Source organism: Schistocerca gregaria, chromosome X, assembly GCF_023897955.1.
Source record: "Schistocerca gregaria isolate iqSchGreg1 chromosome X, iqSchGreg1.2, whole genome shotgun sequence".
Taxonomy (NCBI): Eukaryota; Metazoa; Arthropoda; class Insecta; order Orthoptera; family Acrididae; genus Schistocerca; species Schistocerca gregaria.
In genome coordinates, this window is record NC_064931.1 from 47,367,951 (window position 1) to 47,395,300 (window position 27,350).

The 27,350-nt window shown below is 41.1% G+C and overlaps 1 protein-coding gene across 3 annotated transcripts in view; it reads left to right on the forward strand.

The window, feature by feature from the left end:
* The first annotated feature begins 1,283 nt into the window (after positions 1 to 1,283).
* The window catches only part of LOC126299485 (uncharacterized), a 326,941-nt gene continuing 300,874 nt past the window's right edge, over positions 1,284 to 27,350 (forward strand). Inside the window, exon 1 of one of the 3 annotated variants that reach the window (XM_049991422.1) lies at positions 1,284 to 1,357. In XM_049991422.1, the coding sequence (XP_049847379.1) occupies positions 1,309 to 1,357 (49 nt within the window). In that variant the 5' untranslated portion in view covers positions 1,284 to 1,308. The remainder of the gene's footprint in view (positions 1,358 to 27,350) is intronic. The other 2 variants (XM_049991423.1, XM_049991424.1) reach the window with 2 other exon arrangements.

Consider the following 27,350-nt stretch of genomic DNA (forward strand, 5'->3'; position numbering starts at 1 on the left):
CGCATAACATGTATTCGACAGCAAGGATGCTACAAGTATAAATGTTGTCGAAGGTTTCATTTTGTTCATAGGCCTAAGATAAGACAAAATTCGAGGTGACTTATTCGTGACAACTCGCACTGCGTCGCTTAACAACACCTAGCATACGTCCACAGTATGTAACTTTATATTGTGAATATGACAAAATGGTGTGAATCGCTCGTTCTTTCCAGTGATAGCTGCAGAAATTTAATCACTATTACCTTAACACTACGACCTTTCACTCATTAATATTAGTCAGTTAGAAGAAAATAGTGCAAATCGTACGTTTTTTTCACTGTTACTTTATGTCTATATGGATCAACGCACCACTAAGATGACGAATATTTGGCAACAAGGGATACACTTAATGGTCGGCAGTATGCGCCTATTGTCAATATCGGTAGAGAAATCGAGCCGGCCCATCGATAACAACCTTCCCCTAACAACATCCCAAAGAAGGACGAGTCTGATTGTTTTACACGGTTGTGTGGGTGTTCTACACGTTGTTCAGAACCTTGGTGGAGGGGGAGGGGGCGAGGGGGGCGAACGCGAATCCTGTAGCATTGAAAGCCCATTTTTTAAAATATAAATCCAATCTCGTAACTTTTTTGGGTACGCACTTTATGTATAGTTCTCCATCAATATAGATCGTCCTAACATTGTGTGAATTTGACCGAAATCGATAATCTAAACAAAAGAATAAGTACAAGGTATATGAAAGCTGTCCAGCACTACCTGCGCAAACTGTACAATGTATATCGTAAACAATTCCGATCCTATAACACCACCTCGATGTACGCCATCGTTATCTTCGTTTACGATTATTACTTTCCTTTAATAACTACATTCTGAGCACTGTTTCCTAGGAAGTCTCGTGTCGGATATTCTGTGTACACGCACAACTTCAGTTTCTTCAGAGAGCTGAGAGAAAAGCAGGCAGCAGAACTGTCTACACTATCGTAAACAAACTGGACCTCTTAAAATCTAGGCGACCTCACAGCTCCTCGGCCGAATTTTACCCCTCACCCACATACCGTAGTGTCTGTTTTAGTGCTTCCAGAAGCTGGCCGGAGAGAAGGATGATAATTAAAAGGAAAAAAAGGCGTGTGTGGGCCACGAAAAATGGGGTAGATGCTGCAAGAAGGAAGATATGTCAAGGTGAGTGGTTTAGAAACTCGCGGTTCCCGTTAGGCGATTGGCCGGAGCGGCGGCCGAAGGGGGTCAGCCCGGAGCTGCGGCGCGGCGCGAGCTGGCGCGCCAGTCCGACGCTGCCGCCGCCGCCGCAACATGCAGGTCACCGACTGCGCGCGCGCATGCGCTCTGCTGCTGCTCCTCGGTGAGTTCGCGTCTCGACGCACGACTCGACCAGCTGACTACGGCACAGCACCCCTTCCCCTACACCGAGCGCTTTGTTCGCCGACGTAGCTTTTCAGTGGAATACCCGTAACAGTGTGCGTGCGTGTATTTGGCAAAGAAGAATTAATTTAATTTGTGTAAAGTGTCGAAGCTTGTGCCTCTCAAAACGATTGCTCCCTAAGCGGATATACGAATGTTTTACTTTGTTATTCATTTCTGGATTAAAGGTTTGAAAGCCTGTCAGTATAGATAAATTATCGTCGACTATTTTTGTTCATCCGTACAACTCTGTCACTTCGACGTCCTTCTGGCTCTGCAGGGTGAATAAAAGCCTCGTAATTTACAGCAACTAAAGATGAAATTCTATGTATTATTCGCAGATGCCTCGACAATGGCAACTATAGCCGAAATAAGTCTATCGCAATAAAGAAATACAACTGTTGCAGCTGACTTGCATTCATTAACATACTGTTCGGTCGGTTCTTGGCAGAATATTTTATACGTTATGAATGAAAACGCACACAACACTCGTGTAATATTCTACTATATTTATTATTTGTTTCACGACAGCCGAAAGCCGGTTTGTTAAATGAGTAATAAAAATTGAAGAATATTACACCCGGGTTGCGTGTGTTTTAATTCGTAGTATGTATAAAATTCTGTCACTGCTTGCTCCTTAAGTGCGTAGATTAAATATTCTAGATCTCTTACAAAAGTTCGGTTGCAGTTTCGATCAGTTTCATTAGTGAAGCAACTAGAGCGTAAGTTACTTACCGCTTCAGATAAAAACAGCTACCAATAATTTTTATAGTAAGTGACGTTTATGACTTACTTTGAAGACATATATCTTCATCTTCCAATGACCATTGCTCGTAACTCTATGTCCTCGCGAAAGAACGTCTTTATGTGGGAGTTTCTGATTATTTTCTTCAAACGAAACGAAATTCACATGTGGTATATTTACTTATGTTTTCATTAATTTAATCTCGAAATAGTGTGCCATGAAACGAAAACGGCGTGTTGACACCTTGATATGTGCTATTTAGAGATTTCGCTCTTGAAAAATCTGAAGAAAAATTGCTACATTTTATACGTTACTCTCTGAAAGGAGATACTGACCCAGCGCTTTGATTGCCGTTGCCGTCATTGAAAGCTCCCAGACAGAGAAGATGGCGCACTGGAGCCCCGTGTCACAATATATGTTAAATAGCAGACTTTTGGCATTGAAAGATAAAGATATAAATCTCGAATGGCGTCAGAAGGGGCACGAAAGTATTTAACAGTTGTTTTATCAAAAAATAGTAAGTAAAGAGTGTTTTACCTCGTTGTCCTTCCTTGGTGGAAGTGGTAGAAATTATGACTGATGTATAACAGTAAATTTGCCAATTATAGGAGTAAGTAGAGCGTAAAAACTGACGAGAAAACTGACATAAGTATGACTGGGTGCATAGGCGAATTAAATACAGTAAGGAGCAATGAGAAACATTCAAAGGACAAATGGTTGATGTCATTCTTGCCCGACTGTCCACGGGTGGTGCTGTGTTTACGTCTAGTAAAGTTATCGACGGTCCAAAGCAAATTACAATATGCTATAGACAAGACATCCACTTGGTGTGAAAAATGACAAGTGACCCTGAACAATAAAAAGTGACATCCTTCACATAAGAAGTAAAAAATCCGTCAAATTTTGGTTACACAATAAACTACACAAATTTAAAGGTTGTCGATTCAACTAAATACCTACGAACTACAGTTATGAACAGCTTAAATTGGAATAATCATATAACAATACTGCGGGGAAAGAAAACCAGACTGCGTTTTATTGGCAGAGTGCTTAGATGCTTGTCTGCTCTCTTGTGGTGCGCTCTATAGAAACCTTAACACATAAGATTGACGGTGGCTCGTGATAGGGCAGATCGTATTACATTACTGCGAAATAGTGGAAAGAGTGTCACGGATATGATAGGCAAACTGGGATGGCAATTACGAAAACAAAGGCGTTTATCGTTGCAGCGAGATCTTTTCGTGTAATTTTCATCACCAACATTCTTCTCCGAAAGCCAAAACATTTTGGTGACTCACACCTCTATAGACAGAAATGACCATCATAATAAAATAACTAGAGCTTGCACGGAACGATTTAGCTGTTCATTTTTTTCTCATACTATTCGAGAGCGGAATGGTAGAGAAATACCGGATGGTTACAATTAAAATGCGGTTACCCACAGAGGTCCATTGTGGACCGCAATTATCGTATGTCTGCGAAACTTGGTAGTTATTCTAATGCATTAATGCGGAATTCATTTGCGCTGCAAAAAATTAGTTCCAATTTTGAGTACCAGGTGGAAGCCTGGCGCTGTGGATGCAAGAAAGGCGTATAGAAATGTTTCGACGTGTAATGGATTAGGAAAGGGACGTAGACAGAAGAGGTCAAACAAGAAAGAAAGGCGTACTGTTGCTTTTTTACTAACCGCCACTTACGCAAGTTGTTCAAGACGAGCACCGGATACGTCGACGAAATGTTGTAAAGCGCCAGATTTGCACGTGGTGGCCGAAATTAGAACTATTTTTTTCCAGCGTAAACTGGTTCTGCATTAACACATTAGCATATCTACCAAGTTTCGCTGCCATACGATGATTACAGCCCACACTGGACCTCCTTGATTAGCTGTCATTTATTTATAATCACGTGGTAGCTAGGTAGGTAGGTAGGTATGAACCCTTCCCAAACACTTAAATGTGGATTAAAGAGCAATCATGTAGATGTAGATACATAAAGACATGCATTGTTATTATCTTTCAGTCGATTTTAAGGCTGCATCTTATGTATAGAGAACACCAAATGAAATTTCAAGAGTTCTTCCTTCATTCTGTCTCAGGAGAAGACAATATGCCTGCACAATATGCATGCACAATATCCAGTGTATGATTTAAAAATTAGACGATTTTCTCTGTGCCAGGTTTCGCAAACTCAGCCTAAAGCTGTAGGCCGATCACATATGTACCTCACGTGACTACAAAAGATTAGTCTGCGTGGAGAGCGATTGTAATTTCCGATACACTATGTGATCAAAGGTATCCGGACACCTGGCTAAAATGACTTATAAGTTCGTGGCACCCTCCATCGTTAGTGCTGGAATTCAATATGGTGTGGCCCACTCTTGGCCTTGATGACAGCTTCCACTCTCGCAGGCATACGTTCTCTCAGGTGCTGGAAGGTTTCTTGGGGAATGGCAGCCCATTCTTCACGGAGTGCTGCGCCTAGGTGAGGTGAGGCCTGGCACGAAGTCGGCATTCCAAAACACCCCGAAGGTGTTCTAGAGAATTCAGGTTAGGATTCTGTGCAGGCCAGTCCATTACAGGAATGTTATTGTCGTGTAACCACTCCGCCACAGGCCGTGTATTATGAACAGGTGCTAGATCGTGTTGAAAGATACAATTGTCATCTCCGAATTGCTATTCAACAGTGGGAAGCAAGAAGGTGCTCAAAACATCAATGCAGGCCTGTGCTGTGGTAGTGCCACGCAAAACAACAAGGATGCAAGCCTCCTCCATGAAGAACACGACCACACCACAACACAACCGCCTCCGAATTTTACTGTTAGCACTACACACGCTGGCAGATGATGTTCACCGGGCATTCGCCATGCCCACACCCTACCGTCGGATCGCCACATTGTGTACCATGATTCGTTGCTCCACACAACGTTTTCCCACTGTTCAATCCTCCAATGATTACGCCCCTTACACCAATCGGGGCGTCTTTTGGCATTTACCAACGTGATGTGTGACTTATGAGCAGCCGCTCGACCTTGAAATCCAGGTTTTCTCTCCTCCCGCCTAACTCTCACAGTACTTGCAGTGGATCCTGATGGAGTTTGGAATTCCTGTGTGATGGTGTGGATAGATGTCTGCCTATTACACAATACGCCCCTCTCAACTGTTGGCGGTCTCTGTCAGTCATCAGACGGAATCAGTCTGTACGCTTTTGTGCTATACATGTCCTTTCACGTTTCCACTTCACCATCAAATGGGAAACACTGGATCTAGGGATGTTTAGGAGTGTGGAAATCTCGTGTACCGACGTATGATACAAGTGACACCCAATCACCTGATCACGTTCGAAGTCTGTGAGTTCTGTAGAGGGTCCACTCTGCTCTCTCACAATGTCTAATGAATACCGAGGTCGCTGATATGAAGTACCAGGCAGTAGGTGGCAGCACATTGCACCTAATATGAAAAACGTATGTTTTTGTTGGTGTCCGAATACATAGTGTATGTACATGCATACATTAATCCTTGTTACATAGATCATGAATATGACATTTCGTAATGATGTGGAACGAGTCACTTAATATAAGTAATCTTTACACAAAATAATTAATGAATGAATTAATTTTTTTACAGTTACTCCTTCATATGTAAGAATTCATCTATTGAGTAGAAGGAGATGTCATTCAGAAATTCTTTTAATTTGTTTTTAAATGTTGGTTGGTTATCTGTCAGACTTTTAATACTATTTGGCAAATGACCAAAGATGTTTGTGGCAGCATAATTCACCCCTTTCTGTGTCAAAGTGAGATTTAATCCAGAATAGTGAATATCATCCTTTCTTCTAGTATTGTAGCTATGCACGTCGCTGTTATTTTTGAATTGGGACGGGTTATTAACGACAAATTTCATAAGTGAATAAATGTATTGCGAAGGTACTGTGAATATCCCGAGTTCCTTAAATAAATGTCTGCAGGGTGATCTTGGGTGGGCTCCAGCTATTATTCTGATTACATGCTTTTGTGCAATGAATACTTTCTCTCTTAATGACGAATTGCCCCAAAATATGATGCCATATGAAAACAGTGAATGAAAATAGTCATAGTCGGCTAATTTACTGATATGTTTATCACCAAAATTTGCAGTAACCCTACTAGCACAAGTAGCTGAACCCAACCGTTTTAGCAGATCATCGCTGTGTTTCTTCCAAATCAATTTCTCATGAATGCACACACCCAGAAATTTTGAGTATTCTGCTTAGTAACAGACTTCCGTTCATAGTCTACATTTATCAATGGTGTTATGCCATTTACTATACAGAATTGCACAAATTGTGTTTTCTCCAAATTTAGTGAGGGTCCATTTGCAGAAAATCACTTAATAATTTTCTGAAAGACATTATTTGCAATTTCCTCCGTTGATTCTTGCTTATTTGGTGTGATTACTGTACTAGTATCATCAGCAAAAAGAACTAGCTTTGAATCTTCGTGAATATAGAGTGGCAAGTCGTTAATATATATTAAGAACAATAAGGGACCAAAGACTGAAGCTTGTGGGACACCATTCTTGATACCTCCCCAGTTAGAGGACTCTGCTGGTTTTTGCAGGCTATCTGTACTGTTAATTTCAACCTTCTGCATTCTTCCAGTTAAGTATGAATTAAACCATTTGTGCACTGTCCCACTCATACCACAATACTCAAGTTTATCTAGAAGAATTTCATGATTCATTCAGTCAAAACCCTTTGAGAGACCACAAAATATCCCAATGGGTGATGTTTGGTTATTCAGTGCATTTAATATTTGATCAGTGAAAGCATATATAGCATTTTCTGTTGAAAATCCTTTCTGAAAACCATATTGACATTTTGTTAGTACTTTATTTTTACAAATATGTGATGCTACCTTTGAATACATTATTTTTTCAAGAATTTTGGGTAAAGCTGTCAGAAGTGAGATTGGGCAGTAGTTGTTAGCATCAGATCTATCCCCTTTTTATGCAATGGTTTAACAATAGCATATTTGAGTCTATCTGGAAAAATGCCCTGTTACAGTGAGCTACTACATATGTGGCTGGGAATCCTAGCTATTTGTAGGGAACAAGCTTTTAGTTCTCTGTTGGAAATGCCATCAATTCCATGTGAGTTTTTACTTTTGTGTGAATTGATTATTTTCCTAATTTCAGTAGGAGAGGTGGGTTAAATTTCAATTTTATCACATTGCATAGGTACTGCCTCTTCCATATATGGCCTTGCATTTTCTAATGAATAGCTGGATCCTATTTTCTCTACGACACTTACAAATGATTATTGAAAATGTTTTCTACTTCTGACTTCTTGTTAACGAACTTTTCATTGTGTTTCATAGAAATACAATCTTCCTGTGCTCTCAGCTGCACTGTTTCCCTTTTCACAATATTCCAAATTGTTTTAATTTTGTTACCAGATGCGCTAATCTCAGACATAATGCACATACTTCTGGACTTTTGAATATCTTTTCTTAATACAGTGCAGTAGTTTTTATAATGTTTCACTGTTTTGGGATCATTACTCCCCCTAGCTGTAAGATACATTTCCCTTTTCTGTTTTCAAGATATTTTAATCCCTTTCTTAAGCCATGACGTTTTATATGGTTTCTAACAATTTTATTTCACTATTTTATTAAGGAAACTGTTTTCAAATATACTCACAAAGATATCACGAAATAGGTTAAACTTTAAATTAGCATTATGTTCCCTGTACACCACATCCCAATCTAACTGTTGCAAGCTTTCTCTAAAATTTTGAATTGGTAAGTCGTTAATGAAACGCACTATTTTAGAGGACAGTTTTGCATTACTGTATGGAGCTATATCATATACTGTAACCAGCTGTGCATCATGATGAGCCAGACCATTCTAAACAGGAAACGTTTTTATTCGATTAAATTTATCTTGGTCTGTGAAAACGTTACCTATCAGTGTGCTGCTTTCCTGTACAACCTGAGTAGGAAAACCAATAACTAATGTCAAATTGAAAGAACCAACTAATACTTCTAGGTCAAGCTTTCTATTGGACTCTTTCAGAAAATCTACGCTGAAATCCCCACAAACAATAATTTCCTTTTCTTTGTCTGACAGATAGCACAATAAAGAATCTCTAAGTTTTCTAGTGGGGACCTATAAGCGGCTACAATTACAAAAGTGCCATTATTTAGTTTAAGATCACTATATGTTGCTATACGCAAAAATTTTTAGTTTCCAAATGTTTCACGCTATGACTGATTTTAACATTGTGGCTAGTCCTGCTCTCTCCATAGTGTCTCTGCTTACATGTGCTGAAAGCTTATATCCACCTCCTTTTACCATTTCTGTACCTGTGACTGTATGATGTTCAGACAGACATAGTACATCTATTCCACCCTCAGTTTCTAAATGTTCTAAACAAACAAGAAGCTTTGTTTTTTAATCCCCTGATATTCTGATGCAACATATTAACATTATTTTTCAATGTGCTTTTGTATGACTCTTGTGACATACTAACATTATTTTTCACTGTGCCGGCCGCGGTGGTCTCGCGGTGCTAGGCGCGCAGTCCGGAACCGTGCGACTGCTACGGTCGCAGGTTCGATTCGTGCCTCGGGCATGAATGTGTGTGATGTCCTTAGGTTAGTTAGGTTTAATTAGTTCTAAGTTCTAGGCGACTGATGACCACCGATGTTTAGTCGTATATTGCTCAGAGCCATTTTTCACTGTACTGTTATGAGAAGCTTGTGATATTTTCGCATCTCTAGTATATGCCTGTCTGAACTTCTCAGAAGATTAATTTCAATCGTATGATGATTGGACACTGATCTAAGCCTAAAAAAGTACTCCTATGAGTTCCAGTGCCCCCCCCCCCCCCCCCCGTTAAGGATTTTGCTATCATCTCAGCCAGTTTACCCTTCGCGTTCCTATTGAGATGCAGGTCATGACTTATGAAGTCCCACCTACCAATACCATCAACAAGAACCAAACCTATGCCTGACAAAGTAGCCGCCCGAAGCAGCTGATCTAGCTCCATATTGACTCTCCTGACAGAGCTGTTCAATTGGGGCCAGTCATACCGCATGAAAGCAAGAACCAAGCCAACATTTGTATGGTTCGTTGCAGATGCTATTTTTACCAGGTTACACTCAATATTGTAGCCATGATACCTATCAATACTGCTTCCCTCTCCACCCACTACCACAACATGATCCTGCTTTGTAAAACCCTTGCACAGTGATCCTACATCGTCTATCACTTGGCTAAGACATACAGTGGGCTTGAAAATACTTGTGATCTGGTACCTGTCACCTAATTTTTCCTGTAAGACCTGGCGCACGCCTCTTCCATGGCTACTACCTAGCAACAGAACTTTTCTCCTACTTTCTGCTTTTTTGCGACAGTTGGTTTCCTTGCGAAAGTCTGTTGAGTGCTGACTGCACTTACATTTACTTGATCCTCTTCCTTAGTTGACTGAGGTAGCAAGACAAATTATTGTTTGTGCCAACGATGAAACTGTCAGATACTGTTCTATTCCTGTGACCCCTGTTCCTTGCTACCACTTCCCACCTGCCTTCACCCTTCTCCCCCCTTAACCTCATCAGTTCCTCCCTAGCACTAACCAATTCAGCCTGAAGGGCTCTAATCTTCCCTTCCTGTTCCGCTGGTTTCCTATCCCTTGAACATAATCTGCAATACCATGGAAGAGACCCATTTACTTCCCCGATTCCCATGCCACTTTATTCACCCCAAAGTAACCATCTGCCACAACAGCTGCACAGAACCGCAGAACTGACTTTCCTACGGCAGCTCAAACACTTTTTGTTCATGGTTGTTTACAATATTTTTTACAAAATTTATCTAGGCAATAACAGTAATATTCTATTAACTACAGATCACAAAAGTCACTTACGTTATGTGGAACACTAATATACTTGTATACTATTAATATAGTAACGTAATGCAGTTAAACTAACGTTAAAAATCAAAACTTGTACACCCGAAAAATTAGGCCTAAGATCGTGTATGCGCGATACGGTCTTTACGCGTTTTGAAAGGAAATAAAAGATAGAACCTTTAATTCCCCGCGTAGATACGGCACTACTAAATATATGTGTAACATATAACATGCAAAACAACCTAAATTCTTCACTTAATACTTAAAGAAATGTCTTAAATTTGTATGTAAACCTACGTCTAAAGTAAGCGGAAAGCGGCCCTCATGTTATGTTTTTGTTTTTTTCGGGAAATACTTTGAAACGAGTGAAACCTTCCACAGATAATATAAAACAGATTCCAATTAACTTAGTTACGGTGTAATATTAACTTAATTGACAGTTATTACAGAATTAATTACGTATCTTCACGAGCTTAACATTCAAGCGTGTGCGATCTGCGCCAGTGCTGCCAACCAACTTGCCATCAACAGCTAAGTTTAGGATCTATGAGAACTTATGTGAAATTATGTTAAAGATTAGCTCACAGAAACCTCTGCCTAGTTTTTAAATTTTATTTTATTTATTTGATAAATTTTATTATTCCATTGATGTCATCACTGACAGAAAGTTAACAAGCTTTCAACTGACAAGGCCGCTTTCAGAAGTCTAAAATTTTACCGCTAAAATGTCAGTCACACTGAAATTCAGCTACGGTGCCCGAATTCCTAATCACGTCTCGTGAAAAAAACTTGTAGTGTTTAGTTAAATACACCAAGAAAGTCAACGATACAATATCAGTTTGGAGTGCTGCATAGCTTGGTTTTCTGTATGTTTTGAGTCTGACGTGGGCTCAGTAGGCTATCCGTGTACGACTGTTACAAAAAATACGAAGTACTGATTAGAAAACTGTGAAGAGTGTCTTGATCGTTTCATTGCGTAAGTGTTCGTTTCTTCGTAACTTGGTTGAGGGTAATATTTGCATGTTTGGAAGCGTAGTGGTGTTGAGTTCCTAATGAACGGGAGGGCTGTGCGAAGCGGTTCTTCTGTGAACTGATTTTTATAACTGTTCCTTAAAGACATATCAGTGGCTGACCGACCCAAATGAAAGAGCAGTCAATAGGTGGAAGGAGTGGTTAACACCTCAAACATTAATTCCCTAGAACAATTATGACTGTTTTTTTACGTTCTGTTGGGCCAGCAGCATAGTATACGTCAGTATTAGACATTATGAACACGAATGCTCCAAACTAGCCGTAATAAGGCAGTCAAAAATTAGTATAGCGAGATATTCGGTGTAACAATATGTTTTAAGAGGGACAGGAATAGACGTGGCGCAGGCGGGACACGTGCGGCGGCAGCCAGCCGCTGCCGAAGTATCGATTATTCTCCGTGCTTGAATGTCACTTATCATACGTATCGTTAGATCACATTAATTTGGGGCTGCTCTATCGAACGGACACACAAATTCCACTGTGCAAAACATCGGTGTTTATAACGAGAAACAAAAAGACATCCGTTTTTAGACAAAGCGCAAAGCGTCGCGTGAAACACATGATGAGCAGTGTTTGTTTGGACAAATTCCAGCTACAGATCGCAAAAATGAAGTTGCAGATAACAGTCTAAATAGCAGAGAAATAGGTTCCAACAACTCTTAGCAAAGACTCTTGGCTGTACGTATGGTTATGGTTTCAATTGCTCTGTAAACTTTGTCGGACCAGGAGGTCTATTGGTAGCTCGGCGTGTTCCGCCAAAGGACTTGGCACCCTCTGTAGTAAGAAACTGAGAAAGTTTTCACCAAAGGAACTTGAGAGATGTCATGCAGCATCTGCACAGAACTGCAGAAAAAAATCAAGAACAGACAGAAAGAACAGTTGAAAAATGTAGTGAAGCGTGTGCTGGAAACCGAAGGGTTGCGGGATCGAATCCCGATCAGACCGCGGAATATTTCGTTGTGCCTTTAACTTAACCTTCACCCCCAAATGATGTGAAAATTCACTAGTAGCGACAGGTGGTTCGCATTCTATGTTAAACTTCCGGTCCCTTTTGCCCTGTAGAGTTATCGGGGTAGGTTAGGACAAGAAAGTTGCCGTAGTGACGAACAAAACATCTGTCTTAGCTTCATATTTACTCATTTCTGTGAGTATCGGTCTGGCCACACTAACGACCGTATGTGGACCTAAGATACATGCTTTCTAAATTTTTGCAATGAAACTGATGATCGTAAGACAGCCACCCAGACTTGGTTCATACAACAATTCATGTAAGTAGAAAAACATTAACATTACCATTTCAGAATAGTTTTGCGATCTTCAGGAAGAGTTTCCTCATGATAAAACGGGTAATCTGTTTTTTTTTTTAATTTCGCGATCTTGACATAACAATTTATTATATGGACTAAATATGGGTGATTGACGGACTTAGGGCCATCAGTTTCAGTGCAAAAGCTTACAAAACATGTATGTTTTTGTTTGGCAGGCAAGGCAGATACTGACAGAAACGACCAAATATGAAGCTAAATTAAAAAATTGAATGGTAAACCAGAGGTGTAAAATCTAAGTTGAAATGTTTTCTTGTGGCAGACTCCTATACTCTACAGGAGTTCCTCGCAGTAGTTGAAAACTTTTCTCTACAGTGTGTTATTTAGTACTATACACCCTCAATTTTTTCGTGTTTTACGAATTCCTTAACTGTTTGTTTATAAATTTTTTAATCAGCATTCTGTACTGACTCGTTCCATGAGCCATTACCTTCAGTTTCCACGCTCCTACAGAACCTGATAGATAAAAAACTGAATAAAGTCGAACGTTACTAAGTTGTATTAGGAAGGGTTCTGTTTCGGAGCCTGGTATGACAAAGTAATTGGAGCTATTTTCCATATGCTCTGATGTATTCGTCAAAATCAGTAGACTGATGCAAAACATTTTAAATCGGCCCGGAAAAACTTTTTGTAGGAATATTAAATATTAACAGAATAATCTTTCTTTCACGGATTAACAATCGCCTTTTAGATGGTCAATATGGCACGGGGGTCCGCAGGAAGATCTGACTAACCTGGTAATATTTCTGGCAGGTAACGTGACTTCCACACGTGGTAACGCCTTGTGCGTGAGGAAAAAATCAAGTAGGACTGCGGCTGGGGTCGACGCATACCTTAGCGTCCCGCTATAAGTGGCTGTGTGTGCCGGTTCTCAGCAGCTCAAATAGGACATTACAAATAACGCTTTGCAGTGTTCAAAAAACCTTTAAATTGATGTCTGTCTTTATCTTGTACCTTAGAGGTAACTAGGAGCATTTCTCCCTCGCTCGTGTAATATTTGTTGTCCGTGGTTAGAGGTGTATCATAAAAAATGTACGAATCAATGTGTTCGACTGAATAATAACATTTCTTATACGTATGTTTTAATGAAAGTAATGGGCGTGACACACAGAACAAAGCCAAAGAGCATTCTTTCGCTTCTCCGTGGAAGCGAATTCAGTAACGCCGTCTCGTTATTCGATGTGGCCGAGAAACAGTTGCCGTAGCTCATTTCGCCATTCGCAAAGCGATGTGCTTTAGTCTCACACTCATGTGTCACAATGACGTAATTTCAAAATTGAAGTATTTCTTTTGCCTTCGACTAGCTACGATTATTATCTCATCTAAGAGTAAGGAACATATGATTGTGCACACACATACAGACTGAGCTCGATTGCATTATTGCCTAACACTATTGCGTACATTCAGCACGGTTTTTTTTTCTCTGATGTATATCACAACATTAATATGGTTAAATAATCTGGTATAAATTAGCGATATTGCATTTCTTATCAAATACGACAAGAGCTTATTAGCTTATACAGCTAGGCCAGGTGGCGAGGTCAATTACAGCGCTCTTTCTAGGCTACACGACTATAGTGCTTTTACTAAGCTAGAAAGCTTCCGTCAAGTAGTTTTTTTCTGTTTAGTTCATCAACCTCCATACCCGAAGTCGCTAACTCACCGTGAGGCGCTGGTACTCGACGCGGAGAACTTTCTCGTGTGCTGTTGGTGGAAGATGTTTTCGTCTGCAGAGTTTCGTTGGCAAGGGGAAGGAGGGGTAGTGGTGTGCAGTTCACAATCACTAAATTAAGGTTACATGCCCAGTGTGCAGTGTTAAACTACTCTGCAGTTTCTTACAGAATGAAGATCGACAGTGATTCGCCTCCCGTCGGAGAAGAACGTTAAGTTTGGTGCCATATCACCGGGGGAGGGGGGGTTGGTATGTCAGCATTGGTACTTCAGAATGACCCTTCTGTCGTTTGTTACATTATAACAGTTGCGAAACACTGTACGTGTACCAGTTACGGTCATCTGATTCAGACTTCAAGGAGTCGAAGTTGGTTTCTCTCTCAGGCAATGATAGTTAAGAACGACGCAAAAGCCCTAATTACTGTCCTGGACAAGTTCCTAGTGAAAGTAGTTTGCCTTTGCCCTTCTCTGACCTTTGGGAAGAGTCACACAGCTACATGTGGATGACTGCGATAAGTCCTTGTGGGACGAAGGGTTTCCTCTCAGGCAGGCGCAGGTCTATCTAATGAAGAGATCATCAGTAACAGCGTCACAGCCGGCCGGAGTGGCCGAGCGGTTCTAGGCGCTGTCACATGTGCTCTACCTTACGCTGTTGTTTTGTCTTCTACCAGAGCTGATAAGTATGCGCAGCCACACAGGTTTGAGTACCTAAAATATTCTCCACTTCTTCGCTTTAATGCACAACCTATAACTGGACAGAGAAATGTCACGTTCACTAAAAAGAGCAATTAATCTTTTCATAAATTAACGAATATCCTTCATACATGCAACTATTTCTGCATCAGTCCTAATATTCATCAGTGAGATCACAAATTTTTGCAGCGTAATCGAATGAGAGATCGTTCAGATTTGTTTTAATTAACGTAACTGCTGGGTATCTATGAACTTATTGTTTGATATTCGTCAGCAACAATATCGAAAAGCCTCTGAACTCACAGCTGTTGCCGAGGCCATAAACTTATGCTACTGGCAGTGGAATCGAGCTAGTTGGCCCATCGGACTCGCGTTTCGGAGGACGGCTATTCCAGTCTCCGTCTAACACACGCATTTAGGCTGTACGTCGTTTCTCTAAGCCACTTGAGGCAAATAGTGGGACAGTTCCTTCGAAACAGGAGTCGGCCATTTGTTTTCACGAGCCGAGCAGCTATCCCGTCTCCGATGATGAAGAAAAGACAGTGTAATACAAAAGCTGCTCTTTACTTGCTGGCCAACCAGTTTCGGGTTTTGCCCATTTTCACAAGCCACCTGTTACCGGGAACAAAATTTGTTATGAGCGGATGTGTAGAATATAGATAATAAAGGTATCACTGAAATGGTTCATATGGTATCTACTCACATATTTTTATTTAGGATATGGTTGGCGTGGACAGTTCTGTTTATAACATCACACTTAAATGCATCTCATATGAATCAAAAGATGCCCCAAATGTAGTCACACATTACGGTATTATGTCAATGTATGTGCATTATATATATATATATATATATATATATATATATATATATATATATATATATATATATATATATATATTTCTTAATTGTGGTACCTGCATTATCCAGCATAATGTGATCCACATGCCAACACTATTGTATACACAATGTAGAATTTTTTTCCTACTGGATCACGCTGTACGTCACGCTGGCTTATTTATCGTAGGTGGTATTGTCATTTTGACAGATTTTGATGCAAAAAATTTTATCATGAGGTCTTACATAATCCCTGACATATTGAATTTACTTCGCGGTTGTATTAATATCACTGACTTTGTTCAGCGTGAGACACAGTGTTCCATCACAACACAGTTTTACAATAAATTTTTATTTCCTTTTCAGCACTGTGTCAGAGGAAAAATACTATTTCATTCGTATTTCAATAGAATCCACATATGATAGTATTGTTATGCTGTTATAATTTTCAGTTCATAGTTTGTAGTGTCGTTGTTAAAACTGAAAACATTTGCATAGAGTACCACATAAAAACGCTGCACGTGCGTGCGTGCGAATCGTTTGTAACCAGGTTCAGGGCGACTGTTTCTCGACGTCGTGTGTGGGTTGTTGGGTTGCTTTTGGGGGGAAGAGACCAGACAGCGAGATCATCGGTCTCATCGGATTAGGGAAGGACTGTGAAGGAAGTCGGACGTGCCCTTTCAAAGGAACCATCCCGGCATTTGCCGGTAGTGATTTAGAGAAATCAGGGAAAACCTAAATCAGGATGACCGGACGCGGGATGGAACCGTCGTCCTCCCGAATGCGAGTCCAGTGTGCTAGCCACTGCGCCACCTCGCTCGGTGTCGTGTGTGGTTCGTGTTGTAGAGGCAAGTGCACAATGAAAAAAAAGACAGCCACTTACCTAGTACACATGATTCTACATAATAACTGAAACACAACACCAGTGTGCACAAACACTAGTCATTACTCTCCACACGATTTGATTATACGTTTGGGCCATCAGCACGGATAAGAGCATGGAAAGATAAACAACCTCCACTTACTAGGACAGCAAGTACAATTCTGTCGTAGCAGATGAGCTCTAGAAAGCTTTTTCGTGACATCTGTTAAACATTATACTTCAAGGTGATTTGATTAAAGTCGTAGACACGCGATGATAAAAGTAACTGTACGTAGATTTAGACTCCGAACGTGTTTTCAACAACAAATTGCGCCGTTCCTGGAATATTGTTTTTCTTGATAAACTAGACTAATTACTTTGAAATATCTTTCCAGTTCGCTACGTAAATTTTCAAAATTGATCTGGGTGATTGCTGACTCTCCAAAGTACAACATTGTGATTGATACATTTTCAAAAATGTCTATTCACTGACACTACCGCTACGTAGTTTCCCACTGTTACCATTCTGAGTGATAAGACTTGTTAAATACGTTGTTGCAGCATGACTTTTACACTGTGGAAACCAGTAACAGTGTGAAAATACTTGGTGATTGTGTCTGTGATTAAATATTTTTGTTCATTTCTACTGCCCTTAGCCTGGTACTTGTTGCAACTTCAATTCCGCACTCATGTGGTATTTCTGAACTTTTTTGTTGAACAGCCTTTCGTAAGCAAAAAATTCTCTCATATAACTCCGTAATAGGTTCGAATCCTTACATGACAGGACGATCAGCATGCTAATAAGAATAAAAGCGACACTCTCTGTTAAGTGAACTATGCACGGTTTGTTGAAATATTGCTACGTTGTTACGAGCTTGGTCTTTAGAACGGTTTCCGAAAAAATTAGACTGACGGATTTCGTGTGAGTCTGATTGAAATGCCACCCACGTTGCTTAACAAACGACGCAACCAGATGTAACTATGAGTCTACCATAGTAACGCCCTACGACATATCCTCAATATCTTTTTCGTATTGTGTAGTATCTGTTTGCCTCGTGCAACACGAAAGAATTGGCTTTCCAGAAATGAGTAAGACTTTGATACTAAAGAAACGTTTACCACTTAATACTGGAAGTACCTCCACCATTGTTTCATTTACCTCGGAAGGACAACTATCGGAATCATTTTTCTTTTTTTATATTCATTGTAGGGGTTGAACACTGTAATGTACAAGAAGAGACAAGTAATGATATGCAAGCGCTTGTAGTCCAGGAAGAACTTTTAGCATTCTTTAGTTCGGTTCGTCGTAAGGAATCTGAACTTGGGCAATGAGGTCACTGTGGTTTTACTGTTTACCGTTCCGTAGGCATCCGTGTCAGTGGAGCGAAGCAGGTTCCTAGAGCCGGAAGTGAACACAGAAGAAATCAGCGTGACATCAGTTGGGAAACAGCTGCTAATGAAGTGAAACCTGGTCCTTCCGGATACTAGCTTACATTCTAAGGGTGTCATACATCACATAGCGTCCTGGTGATTTCGAGGTCGCTAGAACGCAGCCTTTACTTCAATATACAAGGACCGCAAAAGCGTAATGTGCTGCCTTGCACAAAAACCCATTTCGTATGTTTAAAGAAGAGTAAAACTTAAGTCGTGATTACTTAGTTGGTGATCGAACCGAGTCAGTGGCAACGTATATCCGTTATCCAACCCGCGTTTTTTAGATAACAGGAACATTTCCCTCATAGTCCGACCCACAAGAATGTTTTGAACACTCCAAAACCCTCGCAAAGAGTTTGTGAAACGCTAGTGGGGAGGTCTTCCATCGATAAATAAGTACTGGGAATGCAAAAACATCCTTTAGAAGTTGACACTGTGCACAACATAGCTACTAAATGAAGTCTTAATTTCAATCTGTTTTTGCAGTGATTTCGGGGGTATGATAGTGAATTTCAATAATTCCCAAATCTAGTGGGAATCCTGATCGACACACCTGACATGTTATCGAACATCGTTTCAGAGCTAATGAATTCCTCCTGATTCTACATGTCCCACTTACCTCTGACTACAAATCAAGGATTTACAGACTCCAGTCACGATGAACTACTGCAGCATTGCGTGCCATATAATATTAGTCAAAACCTTATAAGATTAGTTGTCAAAATGTTCTAATTCATTGGCACATATCTTGTGTGACACTATCCGACTATCAGGAGTGATAAAAGCGCCAAAATATAGTTGCGTACCTGTAGCTGTGAAAAAAGACGGAACTCTAAGATTCTTAGCGCCGATGCTTTTCTGTGAATTATAGCGTTACGAGAATTTTACTGGATGTGGATACCATTACCACACATTACTTTGAAGTAGTAGTAACTGTCAGTAGTTTTGTTTCATTTTTAGAAGGCTGCGTTTCACTACGTAATTATAATTTACATCAATACTGCCTGACACGTAAATGTAACGTTATAAAGAATCACAAGCACTTGAGACAACTAACCTATCTAGAAACGATGAGAAGTTGCCTTGTAGAAAAACTATTAAATTTTTTTAATCCCACCGAACGATTTTCTGGACGCCTGTGTGTCCAACATATTTGTCTGGAAAGTAGGAAAAAAGTCGCTTCAAGTATACGATTGCGAAAGAATGTACTCCTTTTGCAAATATTTCACTCTTTTGCTTCCGAAAATTTTTGTGACAAAAGCCTCTATTTCTTGTATGCATGCGCCACAACGCCTGCACTTACTGGCCACTAGAAATTATTAATCGAAAATATTTATAACACAGGCAAGACTTAAAGGTTCTTCAAACTTTATGAACATCATTAATTAAGATAATCTAGGTACGTATAGTTCTAAAATGGCAACTTGTCTGTGACGAAACAAGTAGCTTGTCAACGAGTACGATTGCATGTCAGAGAAAAGGTGACGGCAATAAAAAAGTATGCTCCCAGATTTTCTCCACGCCCCCACCACCTCTTGCAGCATCGCTTGCTACCTGGAAAGAGGACAGCGTTACATAAAAAGAGGAAAAGACCAGTTAGTGATAAGAAATTATTGGTAGAGCGCCTTATAAAGAAGATACCCGCCAATAAAATAAAACATTGTGATTTCACTCTTCCAGTATTTTATTAAAATGAGTCCTGTCTCATCCTTCCAACAAGCCCACAGCTTGTTTCTGCTCCATCTTCGTCTAGCTGAACTAGGGCTACATGTCTAACAAGCTTGATAAAGATGGGCGCTCTAAATAGACTAATGGATTTAAGTGTTTAACTTAGGTGTATATTCCACTATATATGGAAGACCTGGAACAATTTCAACTGAACTTTATACACCTGAGTAATTATTTAGAAGACGCTCATGCAGAAGTAAGACACTTCTAGCTTTCCTAAGGTGTAATGGTGGTAGGTCGTGGTAAGTTTGGAACTCTATGGGACCAGACTGCTGAGATCATCGGTCCCTGGGCTTACGCACTACTTAATCTAAATTACCCTAACTTCACGCTAAGGACAACACACACAGCCAGGCCCAAGGGAGGACTCGAGCCTCTGACGGGGGACCCCGCGCTGTGACAAGACGCCTCAGATCGCACGGCTTCCCCGCGCGGCTAGGTCGTGGTAACAAGCAGAGTTGCAAATATAGCTGTAACTGTGGAACCGCTGGAACAATTTGAACCAAATATGGTGCAGAAATGACTTACTATCTGGTAAAAATACTGTGTTGGTAAGACACCCCAACCCACCCTCAGACCCGTGTAGTCGACCAACGTTGCTGCCCATCTATGATATCACTCTATCAGATCTCAATTCCTTATGAAACCAAAATTCCTGTGGAGAGCACATTACAGTTACACTTTAATAACTCTGATGACTTTACGGTCCTCAATTTATTTATATATGATGCACTTGCTGTAGTTATATACTATTTGTTTCTTGCACTGTCTACGATTTCTAAACCTTGTACCGCTGTCAGTAAGGGACAACTCTAGTCACGGCGTAAGTATTCAGCGTCTAAATACTACTGTGCATTTGAACAGATCATTTTGTGTATACAATTTAACATTTTGTATCAAATTCAGTATACTTAGCTGAGGGATGTATACGCCAGTGCAATAAATCGTCACCTCAGTACGTTTTCTTCAGGTTGGCTCAATTATTTGTATCTAGGTAGCCTTAAAATTAAGTTAGATAAATGAACACAGGTGCCTGAGTGCATTATATACGTTCCCAAACACTTTCTACGTGCCACAAATAGATGATTGTTTATTATTGCACTATATTTGAAGCAATGCGTGCTCTGTTTTTCGAAAGTTCACACACTACAATCTTCAATTGCACATCCATTCACTCCAACTAACTAATTATTCGTTCCAGCTAACTCCAAACATAAGTTAGACATCGTCGATTATTGTTATGTATTCCATGTTTTAAACAATAGCGCTGCCCGAACCTCACCTGCTATTCACCGGTCGGCCAGAGTGGCCGAGCGGCTCTAGGCGCTTCAGTTTGGAACCGCGTGACCGACCGCTACAGTCGCATGTTCGAATCCTGCCTCGGGCATGGATGTGTGCGATGTCCTTAGGTTAGTTAGGTTTAAGTAGTTGTAAGTTCTCGGGACTGATGACCTCAGATGTTGAGTCCCACAGTGCTCAGAGCCATTTGAACCATTTGAACGCGCAGTGTTGCGCATCTTACGCTTTCACTGTTTCTATTTTGCTCGTTTTTTCACAGTTAAATACACTTCCTTCCTGTTTTCATGCTTGACCTGTGTTCAGGTTTTGACGGTCTATCCGTTGTGCTATCTTTCCCCTAAACCTGATGGGGGTGTGTGGGGGATTTCTCTTGTTAAGAGTACAGGACGTTCCAGGAGGAAAGGTGAATATTCAGCGATATGACAGGAACGATCATTCAAAGAAAAAAAAATCTAGTAAATATGTGCTATAAAATGCATACCTTAAGAGCTATGAGCACTTCTTCACCTTCGCTGGTTTGAAGCACATCTCTGCTACTGAACAAATACTAATAGTTCTTCAGGTAAGCATTTTAGAGCCCATGTTTGCTAGAAATTTCTTGTTTTAGTCCACACTTCCCTAAATATGGAAAGCAGAGAGTTTACAGCAGAAGAGATTTGTTTCACAGTATCGAACATGAAAAAGTGTGGCCGGCCGCCGTGGCCGAGCGGTTCTAGGCGCTTCAGTTTGGAACCGCGCGACCGCTACTGTCGCAGGTTCGAATCCTGTCTCGAGAGTGGATGTGTGTGATATCCTTAGGTTAGTTAGGTTTACGTAGTTCTAAGTTCTAGGGGACTGATGACCTCAGATGTTAAGTCCCATAGTGCTCAGAACCATTTGAACCATTTTGGAAAAGTGCTTCCAGCTTAAGGTATGCATTTTTCAGCCCATGTTTACTGGACTTCTTTGCATGGAGTTATCGTTCCTTTTATATTCCTGAATACTCCTCCGGGAACGTCCTGTATATGTCATTACTGTATGTCTTTTTGTGTTCTAGGCATCGCTCTAACATAGAGCTCGCATTGCGTAGCGTCTGTTCTTTTGATATTTTCTTTTAAGAGTACTATGCCAAATTTAAACAGACGCAAAATTTCCAAGACTAGCGATCTTTTACAGAAGCTCGAAATTTAGAACGGACTTCAATGCGAGATGCTTATGATAGTTCCCACAGCGAAACTTTGTCTCTAATCCTGGCAGAAAATCCAAAGAGATTCTGGTCATATGTGAAGTATGCTAGCGATAAGAAACAATCAGTGCCTTCTCTGGGCGACAGCAATGGAAATGCTGTCGACGACAGTGCTGTCAAGGCAGAGTTACTAAACACAGCGCCGGCCGGAGTGGCCGAGCGGTTCTAGGCGCTCCAATCTGGAACCGAGCGACCGCTACGGTCCCAGGTTCGAAACCTGCCTGGGGCATGGATGTGTGTCATGTCCTTAGGTTAGTTAGGTTTAATTAGTTCTAAGTTCTAGGGGACTGATGACCTCAGAAGTTAAGTCGCATAGTGCTCAGAGCCATTTGAACCATTTGAACTAAACACAGCCTTCCGAAATTCCTTCACCAAAAAAGACGAAGTAAATATTCCAGAATTCGAATCAAGAACAGCTGCCAACATGAGCAACCTATAAGTAGATATTGGCGGAGTAGTGAAGCAACTGAAATCAGTTAACAAAAGCAAGTCTTCCGGTCCAGACTGTATAGCAATTAGGTTCATTTCAGAGTATGCTGATAAAATAGCTCCATACCGAACAATAACATACAACCGTTCGCTCGACGAAAGATCGGTACTGTACAGTGAGGGCCGATACTGAATGGATTTATTAGTATAAAGTTTGATTTTTAATTTTTCACTTTATGTTCGTCAGTGCCTTCTGCCTGGCGGTAAGCTGCAGTGTCTCAGTCACGTTGCCCAGAACCGGATAGAACCACCCTGAAACTCACGTGTTGAACCATCAGCAGCTAAACTCACGTGTTTCTGACGAGGTAACGCCACCGAACTACGCGTCTTACGATCTGACCGACCAATAGGGAGGCTTGGAGATGGTCAAGGGGGGGGGGGGGGGGGGGGGCGGAACCGCGGCCGCGGCCGGCTGCCGGGAGAGGACACGCCGTTCGCTCTCTTCTGCTGGCAGCCTCCAAACCGATCAGACGCCCTCCTCACCTGCTGTCTTGGGCTACTGCCCATTCAGTCTCGGCGGCTTCCCCAGGTCTGCCTTTCTTTACGGCCTTAAAACTTTAAGCTATGTTTGATTCTTCACCTCAACGGGTGCCTACTGCTTTCCCCTCCTGGCCAATCCTAACGCAGTAACAGTACCCAAAGACTGGAAAGTTGCACAGGTCACACCAATATTCAAGAAAGGTAGTAGGAGTAATACACCAAATTACAGGCCCATATCGTTAACGTCGATACGCAGCAGCACTTTGGAACATATATTGTTCTCAAACATTATGAATTACCTCGAAGGAAACGGTCTATGACACACAGTCAACACGGATTTAGAAAACATCGTTCTTGTGAAATACAACTAGCTCTTTACCCACACGAATTTCTAGATTTCCAGAAGGTTTTTGACACTGTACCACACAAGCGGCTTGTAGTGAAATTGTGTGCATATGGAATGTCGTCTCAGTTATGTGACTGGATCCGTGATTTCCTGTCGAAGAAGTCACAATTTGTAGTAGTTGACGGAGAGTCGTCGGGTAAAACAGAAGTGACTTCTGGCGTTCCCCAAAGTGGTATTATAGGCCCTTTGCCGTTCCTTATCTATTTAAACGATTTAGGAGACAATCTGAGCAGCCGTCTTACATTGTGTATGGATGACGCTGTCATTTATCGGCTAGTAAAGTCATCAGAAGATCAGAGCATATTGGAAAACGATTTAGAAAAGATATCTGTACGGTACGAAAATTGGCAACTGACCCTAAATAACGAAAAGTGTGAGGTCATCCACATGAGTGCTGAAAGGAATCCGATTAACTTCAGTTACACGACTAATCAGTCAAATCTCAAGGCCGTAAATTGAACTAAATACCTAGGAATTACAATTACGAACAATTTAAATTGGAAGGAATACATAGAAAATGTTGTGGGGAAGGCTAACCTAAAACTGCGTTTTATTGGCAGGGCACTTAGAAAATGTAAGAAATCTACTAAAGAAACTGCCTACACTACGCTTATCCGTCCTCTTTTAGAATACTGCTGCGCGGTGTAGGTTCCTTACCAGATAGAATTGACAGAGTACATCCAGAAAGTTCAAAGAAAGGCAGCACGTTTTGTATTATCGTGAAATAAGGGAGAGAGTGTCACTGAAATGATACAGGATTTGGGGTGGACATCATTAAAACAAAAGTGTGTTTCGTTGTGGCGGAATCTTCTCACGAAATTTCAATCATGAACTTTCTCCTCTGAATGCGAAAATATTTTGCTGACGATGACCTACATAGGGAGGAACGATCGCCATAATAAAATAAGGGAAATCAAGGCTCGCACCGTAAGATATAGCTCTTCGTTTTTTGCGCACGCTTTGCGAGATTGGAATAATAGAGGATTATTGTAAAGGTGGTTCGATGAGCCCTCTGCCAGACACCTATAAGTGATTTGCAGAGTATCCATATAGATTTAGATGTACTGTGTAAGATTGGGAAAAACCGACTGGTTAAAACAGACACCTGTAGTTAGTTCTGAATAACCGGAATTTTTCGGTACTGCTCGGTCTTGGTTATAATAATTTTTAATAATAGCCGGGTAAAAAACCAGCATGTCTATTTGTCATTGCAGCAGTGTTAAATTGTTAAATTTTTTAAGTATTTTTTTAAACTGGTAATGCTTATTCTCAAAATTTCCATATCTTTGAAAAATTGGAGTATTATAGAAAGTGGGAGAAGCGATTAGTGCAATTTTAATATCAAAACCGACAAATGAGCAACAAACACACGACATAAGAACCGGTACAGTATTGCCGAGACAACACTATACTTGTCATCGTATGGCGTGTACGTCCAGTGTGCAAGATTTGCCCCCACCTGGTTTATACAGCAGTTTTTCACTGTCATACTCGGACATCGATTGCATTGCAGCATGCCACATTCGCAGTTTGGAAGTGTTTACGAAGTGCAGTAACAAAGAAGTACGGTGTTCCGTCTGCACTCCTCCACTGGAAGAAGAAAACATCTACAATGTTCCTTGGAAGAGAAAGTAAATTTGATTGATATATCTATAATTCTATTAGCACTGAACCCACAATTTGTGGTTGCTTCAGTGTGAAAAACTGATACCATCCGAAAGTGACGATGCAGGGAAGTCATCAGTTTCGCTGACACCGTCACCGCTCCTGTCTCTTTCACCTTCACCATCTTTGCTGGAAATAGTGAGAGCGATTTTTGCCACAGCCTTAAAGCCACTTCGATCGAGATCTCCTATTCATTCGCCTTCGTTAGAAATTTTCAATCTTTTTTCCAAGTCTTCGTTTGTTGCTGAAAATAATAGCAATAAAATACCGAAAATCGGTTATTTAAGAAACCAGTCGTTTTGTACGATTTTAACAGGCAGGGTATACTGGTATAACCGAAAACTGGTTGTTTCAGCGATAACCACCATCCCTAGTACTATGTCCTGTTTCATTGGACTTTTTATCCCAACCACTGGCCGCTGTTCTGCCGTTAGAACTGAACAGGGGGACAGCACAACCCTGCGGTGATGCCTTACTTCTGTGAGATCGTTAGTGGGCGGAATTTTCTAGCTGTCTGAGAACTCGTCTCGAGTTGTGGCTGACGTCGTTAGTACCGGTCCAGGAGTTTCGCCATCTCTGCAGGCTTTCAGATTGTGCCCGTTGTCTCATCCTTCGTGCGCTACGGTTGCTAGCTACTCTCACCGCCAGGTGACAAAGTGAAAGAATTATCCGCTGCTACCTCCGTCCGTTACACAACATTAAAGTCTCCATCGCAAACAGATAAATAAGTGTGCAATGTCGACACAAAACTTTCACGACGTGCTCGTTGCGCCAGCAGCCGCGCGGCATAAGAACGCACACAGTTAATTGTAGATAAAAACGAGTAACACAAAAAAAGATGTTTGAGGCGGCAGCAGCAACCGGTCTTGTGGCCAGCTGGGGTCCGCGACTGACCTCGTGCAACGATAAACGACGTACTGAAGGCCGTTTTATTACAGAAACTGTGGCATTTGTTTCTCCGATGCCGATCTCATTAGGTCACTGGCACAGTTGGGTTCAAATGGTTCAAATGGCTCTGAGCACTATGGGACTCAACTGCTGTGGTCATCAGTCCCCTAGAACTTAAAACTACTTAAACCCAACTAACCTAAGGACATCACACACATCCATGCCCGAGGCAGGATTCGAACCTGCGACCGTAGCTGTCGCACGGTTCCGGACTGCGCGCCTAGAACCGCGAGACCACCGCGGCCGGCAGGCACAGTTGGGGAAGGAATGCGAAAAAGAGTGGGGCGAGCCCTTCTTGAAACATCGCACACGGCTTTCAGCTAAAGTATGAGCTCATTGTTATAACCAACGTCTCATGTTACCTGCCGGAACGGAGTAGTTCCCTAAAGTGAACTGACGGCTGAATTACCGGGTGATCAAAAAGTATAAATTTGAAAACTGAATAAACCACGGAATAATGTAGATAGAGAGGTAAAAATTGACACACATGGTTGGAATGAGATGGGGTTTTATTAGAAGAGAAAAAAAAAACAAAGTACTGCTAGACGCGTGAAAGATCTCTTGCGCGCGTCGTTTGGCGATGATCGTGTGCTCAGCCACCACTTCCGTCATGCTTGGCCTTGGCCTCCCAGGTCCCCAGACTTCAGTCCGTACGATTATTGGCTTTGGGGTTACCTGAAGTCGCAAGTGTATCGTGATCGACCGACATCTCTAGGGATGCTGAAAGACAACATCCGACGCCAATGCCCCACCATAACTCCGGACATGCTTTACAGTGCTGTTCGCAACATTATTCCTCGACTGCAGCTATTGTTGAGGAATGATGGTGGACATATTGAGCATTTCCTGTAAAGAACAACATATTTTCTTTGTCTTACTTTGTTATGCTAATTATTGCTATTCTGGTCGGACATTTAACTTTTGTATTTTTTTTTTTTTGTTCTAATAAAACCACATGTCATTCCAAGCACGTGTGTCAATTTGTATCTCTCTACCTACATTACTTCGTGATTTATTCAGTTTTCAAATTTATACTGACTTTTTGATCACCGGGTATCAACGTATTTGTTGTTATACATAGTTAGGATGTCTCCCGTAATGATTATGAAGTCGGAATGCGCAAAAGGTAACGATGGATTTAATATTTGTTTGTGATGACTACACTGAGAGGAAAAGCAACATGGAGGGTTCTATTAGGACGAGTGATG